Here is a 23,274-nt window from a genome sequence, read left to right as displayed (position 1 = left end):
AGTTTGGTCTAAATACCTTGCACAGCATTATTTATAATTAATTTTAAAAATAAATAACATAATTTAAACTATATTTTTTTATATAATTTAATGTAAGTGATGTACATACACACATATTTTTTTAGTTTAACATTTGTTTGATTTATGAAGAGTAAAAAAAAATATCGAAAGTGTATCATAATAAACCATTTTTGGTGATTATACATTGTGTATCATTTTGTTCATTATTTGTAATGGGTTTATTTGCTAAGCAAAATATACATATTTCATATGCACTGCAGTCTTCTTCATCATTTCCTACAACATAGGAAATTAATTTAGAACTACAACGTAGTTTAAGGCTTCAATTTTGAGACCAGTTCTGAATTTAGCAAAGAAATAGAATTAAAAACACTACTATTGAAATATCCAAATGTTTTTGACAGTCTAAAATTCCCAGGATAATTTTTAAAGAAAGTTACAGGCTAAAATTATAAAACATGAAACATGTTTTAGTCTGCTGGCTCCTGAATAGTGATTATTTGTGAACTATAATCTCTTTGTGATTTATGAAGATTGTATAGTCTTAGTTATAATATTGTTGTTTAGTTATTGTGCTACTTTAGTGTCGTTTTCGGGCTGGGGGGCCAAGGCTAAAGCATGTTCCATGCTAAAATCGTTTAACTTGTAGAGGGTAGTTTTTAGGGGTGATGGGGTGGTATAAGTCCTAGCTGCAACACTGTGAAATTGCAGTATTTAATAGAAGCCCAATATTTATTAATCATAATAATTACCGCAAGACGAGATTCGAGATAAATGATTTATGTACTTCATGGCCAACTGTAGAGTTTCGATTTTAGAAAGACTGCGATCTGGTGGATCAATGGGTATGGTCGATCGGAGTAGATCAAAGGCCGCATTTACGCTATGGACAATAGTCAATAGTTATAATATTACTTAAAATTCAATAAATAAGTCTGGATCAATACTTACCTTTGAGTCCGGTCTCGTTCTCTGGCATTGGCTCCCGTTCTGATTCTTTTATGTGTAACGCCGCAGTCATTTGTTGGTCTGACTTTAACAATTTATTATTAATCAAATTATTATCTATGTTTATAATTAATACACAAATTATTATTGTAGTTAATATAATAGACCAATTTTACTTGAATCTCCCCGTATGTAATTGTCTAATCCGTCGATAAGTTCTGTGTTATTGTGCATGATGGAATCATCGATGTTTTCGTCTGAAGCATCGCTTGCACACTTTAAACTGAATGATAAACAGATTTGTTTTGTAATAATAATGATAATAACAATAATAATTGTAGTAATATAATGTGTGTAATATATCTTATCTATAGGAATGGTTTATTTTAGGAGCGGTTCAAACGATGCTTAAATCCTACTGATGCTATGTGTCTATACAGTAGAAAACAAAATATATGTATATATGTATGGCTCGCTCTCTTAAAATTGTTTTAATAAATCAACCGTTTTGTTATCGTCGTTGGAATAATAACTGCTCCTCGTGTGTGTGTTATGAGCGTATAATTAATTTTTACAACATTGAATATAAAAATAAGTAAATCACATATATAATTGCACTGTGGTACACGTAAACATAATAACAAAAATGTTTTTCTGACTAATTGGTGTTGTGTCATTATTTGATTATATCTATTCACTATACAGTTTCTTGTTACACATTGCATTTAATATAATATATACCCACCCATTTACGGTCACCTGATACCGTTTTGAAGCCGTTCAAATGCCCGTGTATTTCTGGAGAGAATACACCACCAAAGCTTAGTGTACTCATATAATAATAATAATACTACGAAGCCGAGTAGAGCTTTTGAAAAATACTACTACAAAGTGCTTTTTTTTTTTGAAAAATGGAAAATCAACCAGGTCCTAGTGCACCGTCTAAACCTGAGCCCACCGTGGTCATCCAAAAACCGTTGTACAATTCATCCATTTCACCGGTAAGTCTACTAGGTTTGATGATAATTAAACAATCAGTAATAACATTTATTTTAAAAATGTATTCACAAATAATTTGTCAATGAAAATGTGTTTTTTTTTTACAGGGTATATTAGCTATACTATCGTTATTGCCGTGTATTTTGTCAGGAGCCATTTTGGGATTCACCGGTGTCACACTTTCGGAATTGCCAATTTCTTACAGTAATAAAACATGGTTCGGTAAGATTTTTGTCATTCGTTTATTATCATCACCCCCACACATTAGCTGGTCTAAGCCATAATTAAAATAAAGCCGCCAAAACTAAAATGAAAAACGTTTAACGTAATCATTGTTAGAAAAAGAAATAATTTTGTCTAATGCGTTTAGATTGAAAAAATTACAAAGCTCCCGTCTTTGTTACTATTAATATAAGAAACGCAAACAATTTTGAGGTTGATAATTTAAAAAACTGGATATGCTAAGTAACCACGACAATAGTATATTGATTAAAGTATTAGTTAAGAGTGCTTTAAGGTTCTTTGGATTTTTCATATTTTTGGGAATTAATATTTTCCATTGAAATCAATCGATGTTATCGAAATAAACCTTAAAAAATCTTTCGAACGATTAATTTAAAAATTCATCGTTATAACTATAGTTTTGAAATTTGAATAATTACCATTAATCTACCTCGCCTTCAATAATAACATTGAAAGTACTGTCAAATCGGGTTTATACCCTATCGAAGTCATTATTTGTATTACCTATATCATCATGATATTAGTAGGCAAATCAAATATGCATGTTGCAGTTTGATTTTTAAATGTTTAGAGTAGTCTAAAACTAAACTTTAAAATAATATTTTCAATTTGAACGTTAAGAGGGCGTCGCACCGCCATTTTTAAGGAGTAAAGTATAGGCAATTTTTTACAAAATCTTAATTTAAAGGTTTAACTGTGATGTGTAATTATTAGTTCAACGAGTAAGACTCTATTTTAGTAGTTAATTCATTTTTCGGACTATCACAGCATCCTTGATAGCGATTTAAAAATGTTTTTTCATCTATACATGTTTAAGCAGACTGAAAATAACTCGCTTAATTTTGGTTTTAGAGTAAAAGCACCCATAATAAAATTAAAAGAGAACAATATTCCGGTTGGCACCACGGTGCGTTTTTTTCATTATTCCAAGTATAACGCTCAATACATCGTTTAGAAATAACGAATATTTTAACATTGTTAAATTACTGTAACTTTTCAAAAAATGAATTTTAAAACTCACCGTGGTGCCCTCCGGAATATTGATCTCTTTTAATTTTATAATGGGTGCTTTCACTCCAAAACCAAAATTAAGGGAGTTATTTTCAGTTGGCGTAAACAAGTTTTTACCACTGAAAATCACCGGTGCGACGCCCTCTTATAAGCTATTTTTGATTATAGACGACTTTGTATGTTAAAACAATTTTTTTCATTTATAAAATTACTACAACATGACATTTCCACAACTCTGCACAGTAAGAGTGTCTGAAAACTATGTAACAATAATATGATCGACGTTATATTTTCAGCAAGTCTCGCCGCCCTAGGAGCTGCTGGAGGATGCCTTGTGTGCCACAGCATGATCAACGCGTTCGGACCTCGAGGCACCACTGTCCTCAGTCACGTAGTCGGCATAATCGGCTGGATCCTAACCATCAGCAGTTTGACTACGGTCAATTTCCTCATAGGCCGCTTTCTAACCGGATGCTTTGTGGGCATCACGTCGATATCCGTCAGCGCGTATTGTACCGAGTGTTTTCCCAAACGTCTTTCGGCCCGACCCGTCGTTTACACGGCACTGGGCGTGTTGAGCGTCTACTTTGTCGGTTCACTGCTCAACTACAGACAGACGGCCTTGTTGGCGGTAGTCGGCACGGCCGTGTCGTTTGTGCTGGTCAGAACGTACGTGCCGGAAAGCCCGGCTTGGTTGGAGTCTCGCGGTAGAATGGGCGACGCCGAGTACTCCAAGCTGAAACTCAAAATTACTGAAACGCCGGCGGCGGTCGCAGACTCCAACGACCAGCCCGGACTGAATTTTGTCCGGAACCTAAGGCAGCCCAATGTGTACAAACCGTTCATGGCGTTGTGTCTGCACCTGACCCTCCAACAGTTGTCCGGTCCGTTGGCCGTCCTGTCGTACGCCGTTGACGTCGTCGGTGATTCGGGCGTGAGAATACTGAACTCTTACTTTATCGTCATCGTGCTGTCCGCGTTCATGGTGATGGGAGCTTTGATATCGACCGCCATGGACCATCGGGAATCCACTACCATACTGTCCTCGACGGGCATCCTGATATCCGGCGCCGTCATCGGCTCGTACAACTTGATCAGGCGTCTAGTGCTCAACCGGTTTGGCGCGCAGCTGTTGAGCTTCGTACCGTTGCTGGGCATGTTGTTGTTGGTCACGTCGTGTTGCGTGGCGCTCGTGCCCACCCTGCCGACCAACAACACCAAAGGCGAACACGTCGCGTTGGGTTTCAGCTATCTCGTCGGGTTTGCAGTCGTCAAGTGTTATCCGTACGCGCACGCCTATCTGGGTTGGTGGATATTCGTGTTCTTCGCGTTTATGGCCGCTCTGAACATCATAACGAACGTGCTGTTGTTTTCCGAACAAAAAAAGAAAGTTCAGCCAACAGCTGACATCGACACTAGACCGTCCGTTTAAATTGAACAACAATGCGCATTACAATCATAGTTTTTAATGCACTTTTTATACATGATATTCCTTTTCCCATACATGTTATAATTTTTTACTCTTAAACTATATTGTTTGTATAAACGTGTAATTATATTATTTGCATTTTTCGCTGTTCGTTGTAAAATATAATAAAAGTGTTTTTTTTTTACTATATTAAAATAGCAAAATCTAGCTTGCTCTTTTAAAATTAATTATTATTGTTGTGCTGTGCAACAAAGGCAATAATAAAATGTTAGTGCCTTACATTTTACAGTACTAAACTGAACTGGTATCGAAAAAACAATGACTAATGTATCTTTACACTAATCAATCGTATAAAAATTATTATTTTTTTATTATTAGAAATTAGCATTTATTTATCAAGTTATTATGAATTATGATTATTCAAATATACATTCTGAAAATTGAAATATTTGTTATAACTTAAACAATATCAAACAGTTTGTATCCAAGGCAAGAGTAGTACGGAATATTATATTTGAAGGTTTGGTCCAAATAAAACATGCTATTGATCACTTTTTCGGTTTTTATTTTTTTACGGATTATTGTGCTCCAAACCAAATCATAACACTTCCCAGAATTTTCTTATCGCACATAATTAACGTGCATAGGCATGAAACTATTAATAAAAGTTTTGGCACTATTTGGACTAAACTTTCAACTGTAGAGTTGGTAAATATATTAAAAATGTTGATACATTTAAAATTTAATATTTTTATTTATATTTAGACATATATACTAAATAACATTTGTTTACACAAAATATTACACTTTTTACTTATACTTTCCAAAATAAAAATGGTCGATTCGTTTAATTTTGCGTTGCAAATCATCCATATTGTTTTTTATTAAGTATTCCATCGTGTAAGGATTTTTATTGTTTTCTTCTTTCCATTTTTCATTTGCATTATCCCATTCCAATGTTTCTTGACTAACAGCCTGAGCTTTAAAAGGAAGTTTTTCCGCAATTTTACTTAAAATATCTTTTACCTGTAATACAGAAATATATAAATAAAAAAAAAATGTACAAATTACAGGTCATCTAAAAATTATACGTACTTCTATATACTCGCAATGACCAGCCACTTCAACAATTATTCTTCCAGCCTTAACAGGAGTTACATAATGATCGATGCTTCCCTTGCCGCCGCCCATACGTTGTCCTTGACCCTAATAATATTAATTTTAGAGTTAAAAATTAAGATTTTAATTAACAAATTCAATACAAAACACTTTATTTAGTGCTTCTAATAGGATTTTGTAGTAGGTAGATTTATATAGATTAAAAATACTACCGATAATATTGTTACTAATGTAACAACTGATCCAAAATAAAAAATATCAAATCAATTTTTTTTTTTACTTATATAAAAGTGTTGTTCATCTTTAGTTTATTTTTAAATCTATGATAGAAATACATAATACATATATTACTTAGTTAAAATACTCAACTTTTTTAGTAACTGCTTGCCATGGTGAATCTACCCTCCAAATTGCAAATATTCTAGACCAATCTAATTTTCTTAATATACCCATTCGAATCATTTCAAAGTGAACAAACTTCATACGACCTCCTCCGGTTGCCTAAAATAATTACTTCATGAAGGTTTACTCAATGTAACAGCTAGAATATTAAATATTTTTTGACTTCAACTAAGCATAATTTACAGAAGACAAGTTGCAATGCATTTAGTTATGAGCGGCTCTGTTAGCTGGTTGTGAAATCGTCTCTTTTTTTCTGTCTCACGAGAGACTACAGTACTGCGCAGAAATCAAAACGCATCACTGTCGTAAGCACTCGAGTAGACAAAAGTAAATAGGAATAACAGGAGTTTTAATTTTTACGCAGTACCTTTCTCTCATGAGAGTATATGTTGAATTTATTGCGAATACTTAAAAGAAACATCTTCTTTGGATGATTTTCTAGCCCAGAAAACAGGACTGCCCACATAACTGAACGTCGACCAAGCTACAGTGAGAACTGCACACTGCAACTATATGACCTTCTACACACTCTATGATAATTTAAATCATTATAATATTTATATTACCTGTATCCCATATTGTTTGTGTATTAATTTATTATGAATCAGTTCTGGACCTCTCATTAAATTTAACATTTTATGCATTTTGGGAGGCTTCAAATTGGTATTGTACACAGGATGACGATCAATATAGTGAAGTTTAGGTCTTTCGGGCATCTGAATGTCTATAATTTTAAGTTATATACATTTTAAAGCATATTTTATTCTTAATTATAAGACATACTTACGGTCATATTTTACAGGAGGCTTGAAGTTTTTAAGACCTCGAACGGTGCTTACCAAAGGACTAGCGATACCTGATAATTACCATACATTGTTTACATAATAATAACTTAAAAACTTACATGATTTTATTTTACGACTAAAAACTTACTTTTAACCAATTTGCAAGTCACGTTTTTACTGTGACCCAACATATTTTCTTTTTGTTATTTTTCCAGCTCAATAACCGAAACTGTTTTTAATAAATATTTTTTAACTAATGATCACTTTTCCAAATTATATAAAACTTTTATTGTTCATTGGGTCATTGAAATGATTTTAGTTTAATGATTATACACTATTATTCATTACATATATTATAATTTAGGTAACAAATACAAGAAAATTAATGTAAGAACTAAGAACACCAATTTAAAATTTGTAATCTTTCTATCAAGGTGGAAAATGTCTATTAACAACACAAAATAAATAGGTATTTCAACAGTTCGTGTTATCAATTTTTACAATGGCCGCTAGTGTTCTGTCGGATGAAATACACGTCCGTTGAAAACACCGGCAGCCATTTTTTGGTTACAAGAGTGTCTAATACACCTATTACTTTTGATATGATTCTAAAATACTTTGCTAATTCGAATATACCTTCATACTGTAATATGCTGGCTGAGCACATTTTTACCCACGATGTAGAGAAGATAAGGTGACACCACTCAACTTCTTATCAGTAAAAATCTGGGGTCGAATGCTTCAGGCACTTTGGTAGTTCAGCTTCGCTGTACAGGTGGCGCCACCATTCGCCCGGAGGCCGATATTTTCTATGCGGCTTAGGAACAATAAACGTTTTATTTTTTATTTTTATGTTAATTATTCTTTATTTGGAGTTTTTATTATTTTTATTGTCTTATTTAGTATTAAGTAATTATTTTGTTAACTTTTTAATTGCGAAAACTGTGTTTTTTAACGGCATTAAAGTAAATATTAGCACTAGAATATAGCTTTCATAATTAATTAAATTAAATTTATTCTGATCTAGTCTTTGCCCAGCACAGTTATTTATTTTATTATTTTAGCTACTCTACTAATATAAAGTAGTATTCCAATACTAATTAGTCATTAGTATACATGGTCATAATTTCTAAATTCTAGATCAGAGTAATAGAATAAAACAATAGTAGAGCAAATATTGCCAATAAATTATAAATCTAAAAGAGCTACATTAGTCAATGAATGTTATTTGTAAAAATGAATAAGAACAACAGTATTTTATAATTATATATGCCGCGGTTTATTATGTAGACACAAAATATAAACAATTATTTGTGATGCAAATATCATCTCTAGGAACACAATGCAGGGAATATGTCACTACTTCGTCCCTAGGCATTGCACGTATGGTTGGGCTTGAATTACACGGTAGTCAGGCTTTCGAAGACACTTAATTGGGGTTTATTAAGTAATTAATATCCACCTTACACAAGCGATGCTTATTTTTCGGGGGTAAATTAAAATAATCGGAAAGAATGTATTGTTATGTACAGTGGTGTATTACAGGGGGGGGGGTCGGGTTTTAACCCCCCAGAGCCAAAAAAAAATGTGTTTTAAGTAATATATTATAGGTATTTATTATATAACTGTTACAATGTTACTCTCTGAAGTAATTTAGAACTTGAAGTAAATAAATAATAATTTAATAATTATATTTTAATTATTAAGTGTTAAGGGGAATTGCGGCTACCTAAGTAAGAATTAAAATATCTTCGGAACTATAAGTCCAAAAATTTCGTTATTCTTTATAACGAATTATTCGTTAGACCTTCAACAACTATAAACTCAATTTGAAAAAACTTCTCTGGTGCTTAAAATTCGATATAGGAAGGGGGAGGGAGGGGTTGAAGAAATTTTTTTTCTTGTACATAATACGTGTTATTATATAATATATCGTATAGAATAATTTCATGTATTGTTATAAAAGGATAGTCATCGTTCGACTATAAACGTATTTTGTGGAATAGGAATTAGAATAAATAGTACATTAGATTAGACTACATATACGAATATTGTGGTTTTTAAAATAATATATAATCTATAGTCCTGTAATCAAATAAAATGACATGTAATATATTTTTATTTAGTAATAAAAATGACAGTAACGTATAATAATGTGTAAAAAACCCTATTAGCTCCATGTAAAAGTCGGCCTACGGGCGAATGGTGGCGCTATCTGCGTGACAAAACTGTACTACCAAAATGCCGTAATTTCTTGACCCACTGATTTGGTTGGAGTGGCGTCACCTTATCTTCTCTACATCGTGTTTTTACCTAACCATACCCGCCGGTTAGGTTGTAGGAAATATTGTAAACGTTCCCAACTTCTGTTTAGTTTAAAAGAAACTGTATTTGACGCAGGTCGTTATCAAACGTTCCGACTTGAGTTTTAACTTCTATTAAGCATTATTACTATTTACTTCGGTTCCTCGGAAATTGCAATTTATGTTACTTGACTCATAATACCTACCTATAAGTAAAAATTATTTTGCGTTTGGTTTTTAACGTGTTAATGAATATTTTGCAGACCGAACACAACTGTTATAAACCGTAAGATATACAAGAATTTTTCGTCAACAATAATATTAATATAAATTTATCTTTCAGGAGATTTTGAAAATGATTGACGGTGAGAACATGGTTGTAGACAGTAATAATTATAAGTCAGATGCATTTATATTTCAAACTTATAAACTGAATAAAAGGGATGTAGAATTCGAACAAGATATCTTGAGAAATCCAAATTCCGTAAAATGTTGGATGAGGTACATTGACAACTATAAATTGGGACCTTACAATAAGGTGTGTGTACTTTATGAACGTGCATTAAAACAACTTCCAGGCAGTTATAAACTATGGCACAATTACTTGAAAATTCGTCGCAAGTATTTAAAAAAAATTGATAATCCAGATTATGAAGAGATCAACAATGTGTATGAAAGAGCTTTAGTTTATATGAATAAGATGCCTCGGATATGGATTGAGTTTTGTACATTCATGGTAAAACAGCCAAAACTTACTGTGGCGCGGCGATTATTTGATCGAGCGCTCAGAGCGTTGCCTATCACACAACATGTTCGTATCTGGCCATTGTATTTGAGTTTTATTAAACAAAATCATGATCCTGAAGTTGCTGTCAAAATATATAGGAGGTATTTGAAACTTTTTCCAGAAGATGCCGAAGATTATATTGAGTATCTGACAACCTCTGGTAGGCTGGACGAAGCTGCTGTTCAACTGTCCGAAATAGTCAATAATGATAGTTTTGTCTCTAAACATGGAAAATCTAAACACCAGCTTTGGAATGAGCTATGTAATTTAATTTCTAAAAATCCTCTTGAAATTAAATCCTTAAATGTAGATGCGATAATTCGTAGTGGATTAAGACGTTACACTGATCAATTAGGTCATTTATGGAATTCATTGGCAGATTATTACATACGAAGTGGTTTATTTGAACGAGCCAGAGATATATATGAAGAAGCGATTCAAACAGTTACAACTGTTCGTGATTTTACACAAGTGTATGATGCTTATGCTCAATTTGAAGAATTAAGTTTACAAAAACGTATGGAAGTGGTACACTCTAACCAAAACAGTACGGAAAAAGACGATCGCGAAATTGATTTACGCATGGCTAGATTGGAGAATTTAATTGAAAGACGATTGTTACTTTTGAATTCCGTTCTGCTTAGACAAAACCCTCACAATGTTAAAGAATGGCTAAAACGTGTCCAGTTATACGAAGGCAATGATGTACAAGTAATAAATACATTTACGGAAGCTGTAGAAACAGTCGATCCCCAAAAAGCTGTTGGCCGTTTGCATACAGTTTGGGTAGAATTCGCTAAATTTTATGAAAAAGCTAATCAACTAGAAGAAGCACGATTAGTGTTCAAGAAAGCTGTGTTGGTTCATTATATAAAAGTTGAGCATCTGGCTAGTGTTTGGTGTGAATGGGTAGAAATGGAATTAAGACATGATAACTTTAATGAAGCAATGAAGTTAATGAGACAAGCCACGGCCATGCCGTCTCGCAAAGTTGCTTATCACGACGATACAGAAACTGTACAAATACGATTGCATAAATCATTAAAGTTGTGGTCTTTGTATCTAGATATGGAAGAAAGTTTTGGAACGGTTAAGTCCACAATGGCTTGTTATGATCGTGTTATTGATTTACGAATTGCTACTCCTCAAACTATTATTAACTATGGGTTATTTTTGGAGGAAAATAAGTATTTTGAAGAAATGTTTAAAGCATACGAAAAAGGAGTAGCTTTATTTAAATGGCCAAATGTTTTTGACATATGGAATACATACTTAACAAAGTTTTTGGATCGTTATGGTGGAACAAAATTGGAAAGAGCTCGTGATTTATTTGAAGAATGTTTAGAAGGTTGTCCTCCGCAGTTTGCCAAGTGCATTTTCCTATTGTATGCCAAACTCGAAGAGAAACATGGTTTAGGCAGACGAGCAATGGCTGTCTATGAAAGGGCTACCGAAGCCGTTCTACCAGAAGAGAAGTTTGAAATGTTCAATATATACATTAAAAAAGCAGCTGAAATATCTGGAATACCTAAAACCAGAGAAATATATATGAAAGCTCTAGAAGTTTTAAGTAATAACCAAGCGCGAATCATGTATCAAAGATTTGCAGAACTCGAAACAAAATTAGGTGAAATTGACCGTGCAAGAGCTATTTACTCGCATTGTAGTCAAATATGTGACCCTCGAGTGACTGAAGAATTTTGGCAAACCTGGACTAATTTTGAAGTTGCACATGGTAATGAAGATACACTTCGCGAAATGTTGAGAATAAAACGAAGTGTTCAAGCAATGTACAACATTCAAGTAAATATGATGTCTGCTCAGATGATGTCTGTAATTAACGTTGAGCCAGAAAAGAGTGGAATGAAATTGTTAGAAGAAAAGGCATTAGAAACCAAAGAAAAAACTTTAGAGCCTATCAGTTTTGTTTTGGGTAGTGAACAGGAATGTCTTCCTAAAGCATCAGTGAAAAATCCAGATGAAATTGAATTCAGTGATGATGATGATGATGATAATGATGGTGATGACGAAGAAGCTGACGGAGATAAAGAAAATGAGGTCAAAGATAAAGATCTACCTACTAAAAAAGAAGTACCAGCTGAACTATTCGGCAATTTAGGAGCATTTACTGAATAATACTTATTTTGTTTAATAACTTTATAACTAGGGACATAATTTTTATAAGTGCGATGATTGTAAATAGTTGAATACAATTTTTTTATACTTATATATGAGTACACTTTTATTCAACACCAGTCCGAGAATTGAGTTTTATCCAAACTGTAAAAATATTTTTTTGACATTATGTAATTATATACAATTATACTCTGTTTGCCGGGCGAGCAACGTCCAGTGAAAAGGAACCACAACTCTCCTCTCCGGCGACGGACTGACGACTCGTCCCTGACAGCGAATTCGTCTAGAAACCATCATCTCATGATGATAGCATTGGGCCTTAAAGGCTCGTTAAGCTTGATGATGAAGAATAAATTTTAAGCTATTGTAATTTTTAGATCCATAAAATAATGCTATAATTTCTCATAGTAAAAAAATTAATATTTAAACCCTTAACCATAAAAATAAAAATCTATGCTTATACAAAAACGGTGATTTATATTTTTGTGTGAACATTATAATTGTTTTTGAAACCATTGTGTGTGTGTTTAATCACCAAATTTTTAATAATATAATAATTTAAAAAAAATTATCAACACTGATTATTGTCAAGTTCCATTATTTTATTATAACTCTAATAATAATACTCACAAAATTGTAAGGTATTTGAATAAATCAATTTAAATAGTTTTTAAGTACTATATTAGTATCAAATACTATTTTACTAAAAAATTTGAAAAACAAAGTTCTCTACTAATTACATAAAATATTTTAAATGATCATATATGTTAAACTTAAAAACCTGGCTTTCTTTAAAAGTATTTTTTTAGTTTTTTCTCTATCAGTAATTATTCAATAAACCAATTTTATATTCTTAGTTCATTTTTAAAGTATCAATGTATTTTAATAAACAATTTTAACAATCAATTGGTACTAATTAAATACGTAGCTCAAAAATTTATTTAAATATTATTTTGAAAAATTAAGAGAAAGAATTTACTGACTGGTTTTTTAATTTATGAGATGAGTACCTACAATTTCTTTAGCAGTACAGGTATATGCTATTAATAATATTCATTTTATCACGATAAATAATATTTACAAATTAATATGGTCAAATAAGTAAGATAGATCTTCAGTGTCATATTTTACATATCGACACTGAAAAGCGCTTTTTTGGTTAGTGAACTTTTGTCGAGTATACCTTTTTTTTGGGCGGGGTTTTGAGGTGTAGACATAAAAAAATTATTTGATAATTTATTAACAATAATCATCAGGCTCCGGTCACTGATAAAAATTAACATGGGGAAGATACTTATCACCACGATGTAGAGAAGATACCTTCTCTACATCGTGCTTATCACATAAAAACGCGACGGCCATAGTCTTAGAGCGTCGCAATGTGACCATTTTCGTAAAACTTAAAGCAGAATATAATTTTTATACGAAAGTCCAAAACAATAATTCATTTAATGACTAGAAAAATTGCTTTAAGAGGTTTTAACATGTATTGGCAATTCAAACATTTAAGTTATAACTAATATATATAAAATATATTTTATAAAATACAAACCGTAGTATCAATATTTTAAATTGATTTCAACATGGCCGTCAAGTTTTTGTTTACTTTAAGAGTGACCCTTCTTCTTTTATCTATTCTGTGTTATCATCACTATATTATCACAGAATTGAATAAATTTAGTCTATTCTGTGATATTATGATACCTTCAAAATCCAGCATTAACATGAGGCAGCCGAATTTTCTATTTCGATTTTCGTGCTCGATATAAATTATATATTATATGCTCTATTCTCTAAAGCTTAAACTAATTACAACTCTGTAATTACACTCTGTCACATTTTGTGTATCATATTATAAACATGTTTGCATCTTTTGGAATGTCTTCTTTAAGATGCTCAGTGTTAGTAGAATCGACAAAATTAAATTCGGTGTTTTTCAATTCAATACGAAATAAATGGAATTTCACACACATGGAGCTACCAGATCCAAAATCTAGAAATTTCAGGCGAGAAATTGAATGGCCTGAAAAGTATACTGTCAAACCATTAAACAATAAACATTTAGCAGGAAGAGATCCCGTGACAGGTGTGTTATACATCATAATTTAACACTTTATTTAAGTGAGTATTGTTCTTTAAACGTTTGTATTTCACAGGGAGAGTTGTCGTCAAAGGCCTAGGTGGTGGTATAAAACAAAAGTACCATTGGGTAGATCTTAAACGGTTCGGACCAACTGGCGAGAATGATCCTCCAAAAATTGATAAGGTCATCGAATTATTAGATTGTGGCTGTCGTACAGCCAAAGTTGCCCTAGTCGGAAGTGGAACAAATTTAAAATACATTTTAGCAACAGTGAACATGAAACCAGGAGATTTGTTAGTTACTTCTGGATTTATTCCTCGTATTCCAGGTATCCAGATATATATAACTCATTATTTTTCGATACGTATTTTATTAAAATAATCATTATTAAAGGTATTAACTTTATACCTTTTGTTTTTGTACTCTATGAATTCTAATCACTGAATAGTTTTTTAACTCGTATTCTCCAGTAAATCCAAACGAAGGTGATTGCTATCCACTTGGTGCATTATCCAAAGGAACTCTTGTGCACTGTGTAGAAAAAGTGCCTGGTCAAGGTGGACATTTTGTTATGACAGCAGGATCAGCCGCTACAGTATTGAGACACGTAGATGATAGAGTTATTGTACAATTGCCTTCAAAATTACAAGTCTCACTTCCTAAACACTGTATGGCTACAGTTGGTACGTAGAAGCACACAATATTTGTCTCTTAAATTCCATTATACTTGCCATACAATTTGTACTGTTTTTAGCTGTTAAAAAATCACTCTTGTAATATATATTCTGCTCCATGTGAAAAATAGTACAATTCAAATTGTGTGTTTGCACATTATCACATAAACTGGTTACGTAGCTCTTAAAACAAAGTTCATCAGTATCGGTATTTTGTTTACAGGTCAATTGTCAAATGAAAATCATTTCAAAGAACACATTGGCAGTCCGAATCGTAATCGAGAGTTAGGTAATCGGCCAAGATCAGGACTCTGGCAAAGAAAAACAGGTCGTTTTGGTCGTAAAATTAAACCTTTACCGCCAATCAAAATTATCAACGAGGTCACACAAAAAAAACCACAAAAACTAGAATTATCTATTAGGAGTATCTTTTAAGAAGATTAAGTTATGGTTTTCACTTTACGTTATAGCTATTATAGCATAATATTTCAAATAAACAACTATATTTTGTTAACATTAGTTTAATACTCAACTTACAAGTACTAAAATTGAAAAAATACAGTGTAATAATGTGTGTTACCTAATCCCAAGAATCCATTTGAGCCTAAAATTCGGCATGAGACGAGTCGTTTTTTCTTTTTACACTGTTAGTCATCGTTTTCTAATCAACACACCGGCGCAAGTTTGCAAAAGAAAAATTGCCATAGCCAATTTACCGACCTATTGACTTTCAGTTTTATTTCACTATTGTGTAAATTTTTTAAAATTAAAAAAATATATTATTTCTTTTTATTTAACACCAAATACTGTAGAATATATTATTTTAATTTTCGTAATTCACATCTCACTGTAATTCATTAAATATATTTTTTTTTTATTCGTTTGTCAATAATTTGTACACATTTTCAAATAGGATTTTGAAAGACGAGTTTTTATTTTTGAAAAAAAAAAAAAATTGTCTAGTCTAAACTTATTTACAATATTCGTAGTAAATATAACTAATATTATTATTATAATCGAATGACGTAGATAATGTCGTAAAAACAGGTAAACACACAACAAAGCGAATCACACGAGTAAAACAAAAAGAATTCGGAAAACAAATTATTATTACAATAAAGATGGAAAGGCTCGAGTTTGATTACTTTTTTTTTTTTTTTTACACCTTTAAAATAAGTAAGTATATATTATGTATACAAATACATGTGTATAATGCGACCGAGAGAAAAGTAAATTAATATAACGCTGAGAAAAGAGGACTAATATATTATTCTTATGTACAAATTACGAGGAACAGAAACTTGGTCGACCACTAATCGACGATGCCACACGATCTCCATCGAGCGGTATAATAATAATAATAATAATTGTCATTATACATAATAATGAAAAAAAAAATAATAGATTTACAATTTTTAAAAAAAATGAACAAAATAAATAAATCAAAATTATTATAACCTCAATTGGATCGTTTATGTTTAATATAATCGCGTAATAGTGAACGTGTCGCAATCGCTTATTATTTTTTCTAATTGAGGTATACATTAACGATTAAAGGAAACCTCTTCAGCCTCTTTCCTCAGTTAAGAGTATTCTTAAAAAAAAAAATTATTATTATTTACACCTAAAATATGTAATTATTATTATTATTATTTATGAACACACAAAAGATATTATATAATAATAAAAATAAAACAAATATAGTTAGAATTTAAAAGAAACGGATACTGTCCGTTGTGAAATAGTTTAATGATATTAATCAATAAAATATGACGGGCGTCCATTTTAAACGGTTTCAAAGGGGAAAAAAAATAATTTTTTAAACGACACCTAATTTACTTATGTTAACACATCTAAAGTTTGCTTGTTTTGTTAAAATTGTTTTGCCGGCTTGCATAAAACCAAAAAAAATCAGCCACCGGCTTTTTAAAAACCCGAAAAATTTGACATAAATTGATATATATGTATGTAATTTTTTTATATATTGTTATATTCATATTATAACAAAAATGAACTGAGAAAACCGTTGTCTGTTTTATACTTTTATATAATCATTTTATGCAATTCTCGGCTTGTACACAATAATAATAATAATATACGTAACGATAATAGATAATAGAACTAACTAAAATATAATAGTAATTGTATATAATTATGAATTTATATATAATATTACATAAAATTAAAAAAAAAAAAACGAGGTCTTGGCTGCAAATATCACTCATATCACGTGTGCCGTTTACTAAACAGCCGTTGCCGTTACCTTCTTCTTCTTCATTTTTTTTTTTTTTTTATACAATACATTGTGAGAAATACAAACGTGTCCAAACGCATTACCAGCAAAAACAAATCGCAACTTGCATTTTTTTTTTTATAGGAATTTTCTTATCTTTAGAAATATTATATTTTTATACAAATAAAAAAAATAATAATAATAAAAAAAAAATATTACAATCGTAAGCTTTTTGAAAGAGAAAAAAAAATTATATAAATTTACAAAATGTGTGCCCTGGAAGAGTTTATGGGTGGGGGTGGTGGGCTGGTGAGATCGTAAGTCTGCATCACCGCTGTGGACGGTACGTTGTTTCAGCTTTGTTTAACCCGTTTTCGAGGTGGTCCGATCGGCGGTATTTGCTGTGTGGCTAGCGCACGAAACGCTTCGGCTATCAGGTGCGGATGCGACTGTATCATAGTTTTCCAGCCTGTGGTATCCATCACGTCAGTCGCATGGCTAAACGATATAAAAAGCAAAAAAAAAATTAACACATGAGAAACCAAATCAGAATTTATTTATATAATATGTACGTATAAACATAACAAAATGAATTATAAATTGAAATTATTATAATTTACATATATAAAAACAGTGCTGTTTCAACCGGGATACGTACGTATTTATGAACTCAATCGTTTGTACTTTAAGCTGGTCGGCGCTGTGCAGGTCGGCCAATATCAGTATGTCGGCAGCGTTATCTACCGACAGATTGTTACACAAGGCTTCTTCGCACATCACTTTTAGCCTTTCCAGGGCGTACTAGAATGGAGAAAGAAAACATTAGTAATGACAACTATAACAACCGGCACAGTAGTGGGGTCGAGCTTGGGTTAGGGGAAGGAGGGGAAGAGAAAAAACATATCTACGATTCTGTTTTTCGGTGTAGCAGTGATATCTTTTTTCTTGGGGTTTCATTCATTGTATAGACTCTATAACCATTGAATGTCCCCCCACACCAGCTGTTTGCAAAAGTACCTACTGTCCGACCCGTTAAAATAACAAGTCCATTTGGAAAAACTTACTTTGTCTGCGGCCGCCAACAAGTCGTCAGCCATTCGTTCCAGGTTTGCTGCCCGGCCGGTGTATATAAACCGGAGCATCTCTCTGAGAACTTCGTGGTCTACGTCGGTGATGGCAACGCGATTCTGTTTCCGTTCTTCCATCTCGTGTTCAAACATGGCGGCGAACACAGGACTTCTCGCTGAAGGCAAATAAAACAACACAGTTGAAAATAACGCAATTTCAGAGGGAGACTAGAAATATATGAACCCCTAAAACATTATTTAAAATTGTTCAAGAAGCCTAGGTTATTCAATTGAAAATTTTGATATATTGTTGACTAATTTGATGGTCTAAGGCCTAAGAAGCTAACCAAAACTCACAGAGTTATATATTACAGAGTTTATATAGCTGTATTTTCCGGTAAATAAATTCCAAGTAAATTCCATGGGACTAGTAGAATTCTAGTTTTGAAAGATTTTTAATAAATGCAAGACCAAGACAAATTTTACTCATCATTTATCACTTAGTGAAGACACAGAATAGAAAAAAGCAAAAGGGTCACTCTTAAAGTAAGCAAAAACATGACGGCCATGTTGAAAGGGCATACAATGACCATAACCTTACCTTTTTTTATCTTTTTAGTATTACCAGTTTAAATTATTGATAATACGGTTTGTCTTTTATAAAATATATTTGTTTAAATTAGCTATAACTTAATTTTTTTAATTGCTAATACATATTATAACCTCTTAAAGCAATTTTTCTAGTCATTAAATGAATTATTGTTTTGGACTTTCGTATAAACATTATATTCTACTTTAAGTTTTACGAAAATGGTCACACTGCGACGCTCTAAGACTATGGCCATCGCGTTTTTATGTGATAAGTATCTTCCCTATGCAAAGTGGATTTATAATCCACCTTGTCCCCATGTTAATTTTTATCAGTGTCCGGAGCCTGATGATTATTGATAAGAAATTATCAAATAGTTTTTTTATGTCAACACCTCAAAACCCCGCCCGATAAAAAGCTACTCGACAAAAGTTCACTAACCAAAAAAGCGCTTTTCAGTGACGATATGTAAAATATGACACTGAAGATCTATCTAACTTATTTGACCATATTAATTTGTAAATATTATTTATCGTGATAAAATGAATATTATTAATAGCATATACATGTACTGCTAAAGAAATTGTAGGTACTCATCTCATAAATTAAAAAACCAGTCAGTAAATTCTTTCTCTTAATTTTTCAAAATAATATTTAAATAAATTTTTGAGCTACGTATTTAATTAGTACCAATTGATTGTTAAAATTGTTTATTAAAATACTATTGCCGTCGCGTTTTTATGTAATGAGTTTCTTCCCCTTGTTCATTTTTATCAGTGTCTGGGGCCTGATAAGAGTATTGTAAGCCAATTGACTGAGGGGGAGAGAGGGGATTATTGATAAGAAAATCAGTTGATAAAGAGATTATCGAGGAAAATGAACCTTCTTATATAAGACTAAGTTTTTTTCTTTATAAATGCTCTGACTTTTCACACTTTATTTAAAAATAACCAGGCTTACCTGCAAGTATGGCTTTGTGCGCTTGGAACTCGCGGCCGCTAACCGACAGGGTGACGTCGCTGAACTTTTGTATTTCAAACAGATTGCCCAGATCGTCCGGTAAACGGCACTCGGGAACTTTGAATTGAACCGCGTTGGACTGGCCTGATATGTTGACGCTGTCGGCTACAACGCTAACCTGCAAACGAGCCATCTGTCAAGTCATTACTCGTGCCACTTTTTTGTTAAATTCAATAACCGTTTAGACCATTGTGTGTAAATGTATAAATATAGTATGTTAAGACACAGTCAGATAGCTAACTAGGATACCGAGCAAATTCCGGTAGGTCTTATATTTATAAACTATACAGTGTTTGTTGCTATTAGGGCCCAACCAATAGTAATGCTGTTTTCTGTAAAAATAAATTACCTCGCAGAATATGGTAAGTTTATCGTCGGGCAGTAAGCCGTTGGCTTCGTCTAATAGGAAATCGCGTCTAATGAACTTTTTGAAGCCCCAGTCCTTGCCTTGAACGAATCTGTAGGCTCTTTGGCTTTCTGAAAACGAAAAAAAAACATTTATACACTTTTCTTGTAGGTTGTATCTTGGCTAGATACAGCAGCTAAAACAATTAAAAGTAATTATGTATAGTTAAGACAGTGTTAACTCACCCATCGCCTTAGTTTCTTCGCGTTTGGCGTTCAGTATGGAAAATTTGAATTTCGCTCTGACCTCAGTCTTATTGCACGAGACTAGTAATAAATACAAAGACAGGTAGTCTTTGCTCTCCTCGTCCAAGCCTTTAGGATTAACTCGCAAACACCTAAAAAAAACAACATAAACACCAACTTATAGTCTAGTATAAATACAAAACGCATGTTAGGTACCCGTTTTTACACAAACACAAATCGTTTGCACACATCGTTATCTTAATATATACACGACCATAACCTCCTGTACTAGGAATTAATATTTTTGCTTATTAATACGAAAAAAAATCGTGTAAGCCACTTAAACTGTAATAATATATATTGGTGATTTTAAATGTAAGTATATTATTTAATACTACTTTTTTTTTTAAATTTATGAATTGATGGGTAACTGTTCTGTTAAACCAACTAGCCCGGGCATTTTAGTTGCCAGACAGAAGGTCCTAAAGCCTTTTACAAAAAGATGGATACGCTGTTTTAACCAGGGGTAGCAATAAGTAAAATAGTATTATGAAATAAGCTAAAGGGCGAGCTGCAGTCTGACCAAAATGACGAAATTAAATTTCTCTGGTAAATATTTTCAATTTGCTTCGCTACTGCAACCATGTGATACACAAAAAGCATATAACTTATCAGTTATAGTACTGTCACATTATCATATTATGAAATTAATTGATCAGGACTATACCGTGCAGTGTTTAACATATTATTACAAAAAATTATTTATTTTTATCTAAGTTGGTCACACTGTCGGTCGCCTTCTTCGCCTACTTCGTTGAACTGTATTGTTTATTTTAAATTATTATAATAAACGTTAAATCTACCTAAAAATGGGCGCTACCTAACAGCTATATAATATTTACCTGTGCAAATACTATTGTTCATAATTTAAAATGTGCAAACGAGTCACAATTATTGGCAAATTAGTTGTTTTTTGTTTTTTTTCCTAGTAAATGTGCGCGGCCAAGTGGATGACAACAACCAATTATCATGTGAATTTTAATGAAAGGTGTCAGGTAAAAGATTACTACTATACATACCATTTTAATTTGTCGTTGACTCCGGCGGAGAATGTGGACGATTTCAACACCTCGCCCATCTCTTCGCGGCAAAAGCTAAAATTATTTATCGTCCACATATAGCTAAACTTCACGACCTTCACCTGTAAAAAAAAAAATTAGATTTAATTAAATAAAAATACAATAGCAATAAAATCTAGTGCGAAAATAACCACCACGCACCGTTCGGCTAACGAAACCAATTTTATAAAAAATTGCACGATGCAAAAACTATAATCATCACTGTCGCATATCAAAATATAAAGAAGCATTGGTCGGTGGTGCTAGTGGAACAAACGTTATTTATACTGTAATAATAATATTTGTTAATCGTTTCTAATCACCGACACACCAACACTTAGAATAATATTACACTACTATAACAATACCAATATATCAATAAAACATTTTTGTCGCCTTGACCCAAATGTAATTGCAGTTATTATAATTTTTTTTTTGATATCTGTTTTTTGTTTTAACAGTGCCGATCGGAGTTGGCGATCATTTTCAAAACTGTTTCCAAATTCCAAATTTGAAAATCGCACTTAATGTCGTCGAAAAAAACCACCAAAATGTTGCCACTAATTTCTTAACAGGTAACCGCAAAGTATAAAAATTTGCATAAAATATATTTTTAGATATATCAATTTATTTTGTTCTTGCAAATTTTTAAAGTTTAGGTTTTTTCTGATTTATTAAAAAAATACTTCTACTTAGTTAAATTATTTCAATAGGTTCATTCTGTGGGAAAAAATTATTATTTATATCCTAACCTATCAGCATAAACGTCCACGATTTACATAATTAAATCTCCGCCTAATGTTGGTATAATTTTCGGACACTACCTACCTCAAAAGACACGATAATTATACTAATATCTGTGGGAAATAAAACAGCGTTGTTTCCGTTATAAACACAATAGCCTCAAAATATGTGTATAAAACAATTTTTATACTTATATATATTTATACAAAAAAAAAAAAAATCATCACTGTAATTTTTTATCAATCATTTTTTTTTTTTTGTAACACTTTGGAGTGTGTGTGTGTAACATCATTGTTTCGCATAAGATTATTTTATACCGAAAGTGAACGTGCTAAAATAAAATCATAATATATTAAATAATTTGATCGTTGATAGATACGCGAAAGGTCATAGCCGAAAAGGTCACATCAATAATAATACCACAATACATTGTATATATATAATGATTGTCGTTTGAATCCCAACTGTCGCCGCTTTTTATCAATGGTAAAAAAGATAAGTGGACAAGTACTCGTGTTGTTTGGTCAATAACATTGTACTTGTTAATAAATACTTTACACAAGTGTTTAGGTAAGGTTTGAACGAAAAATATTCAATAATAATATCTAGAAAACAAAATAAAAAACTCTACTACAATAGTATTGGCAAAATCCAATGTGATATGTGTGCGCGTTTCTTGAGCCGCAAGCTGCGGCTGTGGCTGGGCCAAACGCGTTGTAACAATTATTTGGTTTATGTAAAGGGCCCGAAAAACACACGCACCGGCGACCTTGACAGCGGCGCTTGAAACGGCTGCGGCGGCGTGTCGGGGTCATACGCCGCCGCCGTCACATCGCCCGGGACTAACAGTGAGACAGAGAGAGAAAGAGAAAGAGGGAGTACCGGCGGCCCGCGAACGCGCGGCTCTGGGCGCCGGTGACGGAGCGGAGGGGAGAACGCCGGTCATCGGCCCCACCCCCGATCATCGTCGCC

At 32.5% G+C, this 23,274-nt stretch overlaps 6 protein-coding genes across 10 annotated transcripts in view; 3 read left to right on the top strand and 3 right to left on the bottom strand.

The window, feature by feature from the left end:
* Window positions 1–2,338, bottom strand: LOC126833912 (transcription factor 15-like). Of its 3 annotated transcripts, none has more exons than XM_050565495.1 (5): window positions 1,474–2,338; window positions 1,146–1,252; window positions 973–1,054; window positions 774–904; window positions 1–285 (listed from the first exon to the last, which is right to left on the bottom strand). In XM_050565495.1, the coding sequence occupies exons 1-5, from the start codon at window positions 1,692–1,694 to the stop codon at window positions 176–178; spliced, it is 651 nt and encodes a 216-aa protein (XP_050421452.1). In that variant the 5' UTR covers window positions 1,695–2,338; the 3' UTR covers window positions 1–175. The 3 variants fall into 3 exon arrangements, with proteins under 3 accessions (XP_050421452.1, XP_050421450.1, XP_050421453.1); XM_050565493.1 differs by having other exon boundaries at window positions 18–297; window positions 1,474–1,797; XM_050565496.1 differs by having other exon boundaries at window positions 18–297; window positions 1,146–1,797.
* On the top strand, window positions 724–5,443 carry LOC126833908 (uncharacterized). The gene is made up of 3 exons (XM_050565490.1): window positions 724–1,970; window positions 2,076–2,190; window positions 3,519–5,443. Exons 1-3 carry the CDS (start codon window positions 1,881–1,883, stop codon window positions 4,652–4,654), a joined length of 1,341 nt encoding a protein of 446 aa, XP_050421447.1. The 5' UTR covers window positions 724–1,880; the 3' UTR covers window positions 4,655–5,443.
* On the bottom strand, window positions 5,382–7,380 carry LOC126833911 (39S ribosomal protein L16, mitochondrial). The gene is made up of 6 exons (XM_050565492.1): window positions 7,106–7,380; window positions 6,960–7,028; window positions 6,739–6,896; window positions 6,140–6,271; window positions 5,747–5,857; window positions 5,382–5,677 (listed from the first exon to the last, which is right to left on the bottom strand). The coding sequence occupies exons 1-6, from the start codon at window positions 7,146–7,148 to the stop codon at window positions 5,462–5,464; spliced, it is 729 nt and encodes a 242-aa protein (XP_050421449.1). The 5' UTR covers window positions 7,149–7,380; the 3' UTR covers window positions 5,382–5,461.
* A 1,971-nt stretch (window positions 7,381–9,351) lies between these two features.
* LOC126833302 (pre-mRNA-splicing factor syf1 homolog) lies at window positions 9,352–12,274 on the top strand. The gene is made up of 2 exons (XM_050564557.1): window positions 9,352–9,546; window positions 9,604–12,274. Exon 2 carries the CDS (start codon window positions 9,616–9,618, stop codon window positions 12,181–12,183), a length of 2,568 nt encoding a protein of 855 aa, XP_050420514.1. The 5' UTR covers window positions 9,352–9,546; window positions 9,604–9,615; the 3' UTR covers window positions 12,184–12,274.
* Window positions 12,275–13,875: 1,601 nt separating this feature from the next.
* On the top strand, window positions 13,876–16,084 carry LOC126833473 (39S ribosomal protein L2, mitochondrial). Its single transcript, XM_050564839.1, has 4 exons — window positions 13,876–14,269; window positions 14,340–14,594; window positions 14,737–14,949; window positions 15,164–16,084. The coding sequence occupies exons 1-4, from the start codon at window positions 14,044–14,046 to the stop codon at window positions 15,373–15,375; spliced, it is 906 nt and encodes a 301-aa protein (XP_050420796.1). The 5' UTR covers window positions 13,876–14,043; the 3' UTR covers window positions 15,376–16,084.
* Window positions 15,904–23,274, bottom strand: part of LOC126833472 (protein roadkill) — a 67,289-nt gene continuing 59,918 nt past the window's right edge. For 2 of the 3 annotated variants that reach the window (XM_050564838.1, XM_050564836.1), the window contains 7 exons: window positions 21,520–21,641; window positions 20,441–20,592; window positions 20,199–20,326; window positions 19,790–19,982; window positions 18,238–18,416; window positions 17,832–17,974; window positions 15,904–17,671 (listed from right to left, as the gene is read on the bottom strand). In XM_050564838.1, the coding sequence (XP_050420795.1) occupies window positions 17,527–17,671; window positions 17,832–17,974; window positions 18,238–18,416; window positions 19,790–19,982; window positions 20,199–20,326; window positions 20,441–20,592; window positions 21,520–21,641 (1,062 nt within the window). In that variant the 3' untranslated portion in view covers window positions 15,904–17,526. The remainder of the gene's footprint in view (window positions 17,672–17,831; window positions 17,975–18,237; window positions 18,417–19,789; window positions 19,983–20,198; window positions 20,327–20,440; window positions 20,593–21,519; window positions 21,642–23,274) is intronic. The other variant, XM_050564837.1, reaches the window with a different exon arrangement.

The sequence above is a fragment of the Adelges cooleyi genome, unplaced genomic scaffold (genome assembly GCF_023614345.1).
Source record: "Adelges cooleyi isolate 19-005CV unplaced genomic scaffold, UGA_ACOO_1.1 ACOO_flye_CR_arks_rails_tigmint_CR_PRNA_2, whole genome shotgun sequence".
NCBI classification, from domain to species: Eukaryota; Metazoa; Arthropoda; class Insecta; order Hemiptera; family Adelgidae; genus Adelges; species Adelges cooleyi.
Note: the sequence above shows the minus strand (reverse complement) of the source record. Positions and strands in the feature narration are given on the sequence as shown.

Coding starts and splice junctions, on each gene's coding strand:
- LOC126833911 (XM_050565492.1), bottom strand. CDS start 7,148: ATGTTGGGTCACAGTAAAAACGTGACTTGCAAATTGGTTAAAA. Junction 7,029..7,105: donor GACTTGCAAATTGGTTAAAA/GTAAGTTTTTAG, acceptor GGTAATTATCAG/GTATCGCTAGTCCTTTGGTA. Junction 5,858..6,139: donor GGCAAGCAGTTACTAAAAAA/GTTGAGTATTTT, acceptor TAATATTATTAG/GGTCAAGGACAACGTATGGG.
- LOC126833302 (XM_050564557.1), top strand. CDS start 9,616: ATGATTGACGGTGAGAACATGGTTGTAGACAGTAATAATTATAAGTCA.
- LOC126833912 (XM_050565493.1), bottom strand. CDS start 1,694: ATGCAATGTGTAACAAGAAACTGTATAGTGAATAGATATAATCAAATA. Junction 1,055..1,145: donor TTACATACGGGGAGATTCAA/GTAAAATTGGTC, acceptor AAATTGTTAAAG/TCAGACCAACAAATGACTGC. Junction 905..972: donor GAACGAGACCGGACTCAAAG/GTAAGTATTGAT, acceptor TATTGTCCATAG/CGTAAATGCGGCCTTTGATC.
- LOC126833473 (XM_050564839.1), top strand. CDS start 14,044: ATGTTTGCATCTTTTGGAATGTCTTCTTTAAGATGCTCAGTGTTAGTA. Junction 14,270..14,339: donor AGGAAGAGATCCCGTGACAG/GTGTGTTATACA, acceptor TGTATTTCACAG/GGAGAGTTGTCGTCAAAGGC. Junction 14,950..15,163: donor ACACTGTATGGCTACAGTTG/GTACGTAGAAGC, acceptor TTTTGTTTACAG/GTCAATTGTCAAATGAAAAT.
- LOC126833908 (XM_050565490.1), top strand. CDS start 1,881: ATGGAAAATCAACCAGGTCCTAGTGCACCGTCTAAACCTGAGCCCACC. Junction 1,971..2,075: donor ACAATTCATCCATTTCACCG/GTAAGTCTACTA, acceptor TTTTTTTTACAG/GGTATATTAGCTATACTATC. Junction 2,191..3,518: donor CAGTAATAAAACATGGTTCG/GTAAGATTTTTG, acceptor TTATATTTTCAG/CAAGTCTCGCCGCCCTAGGA.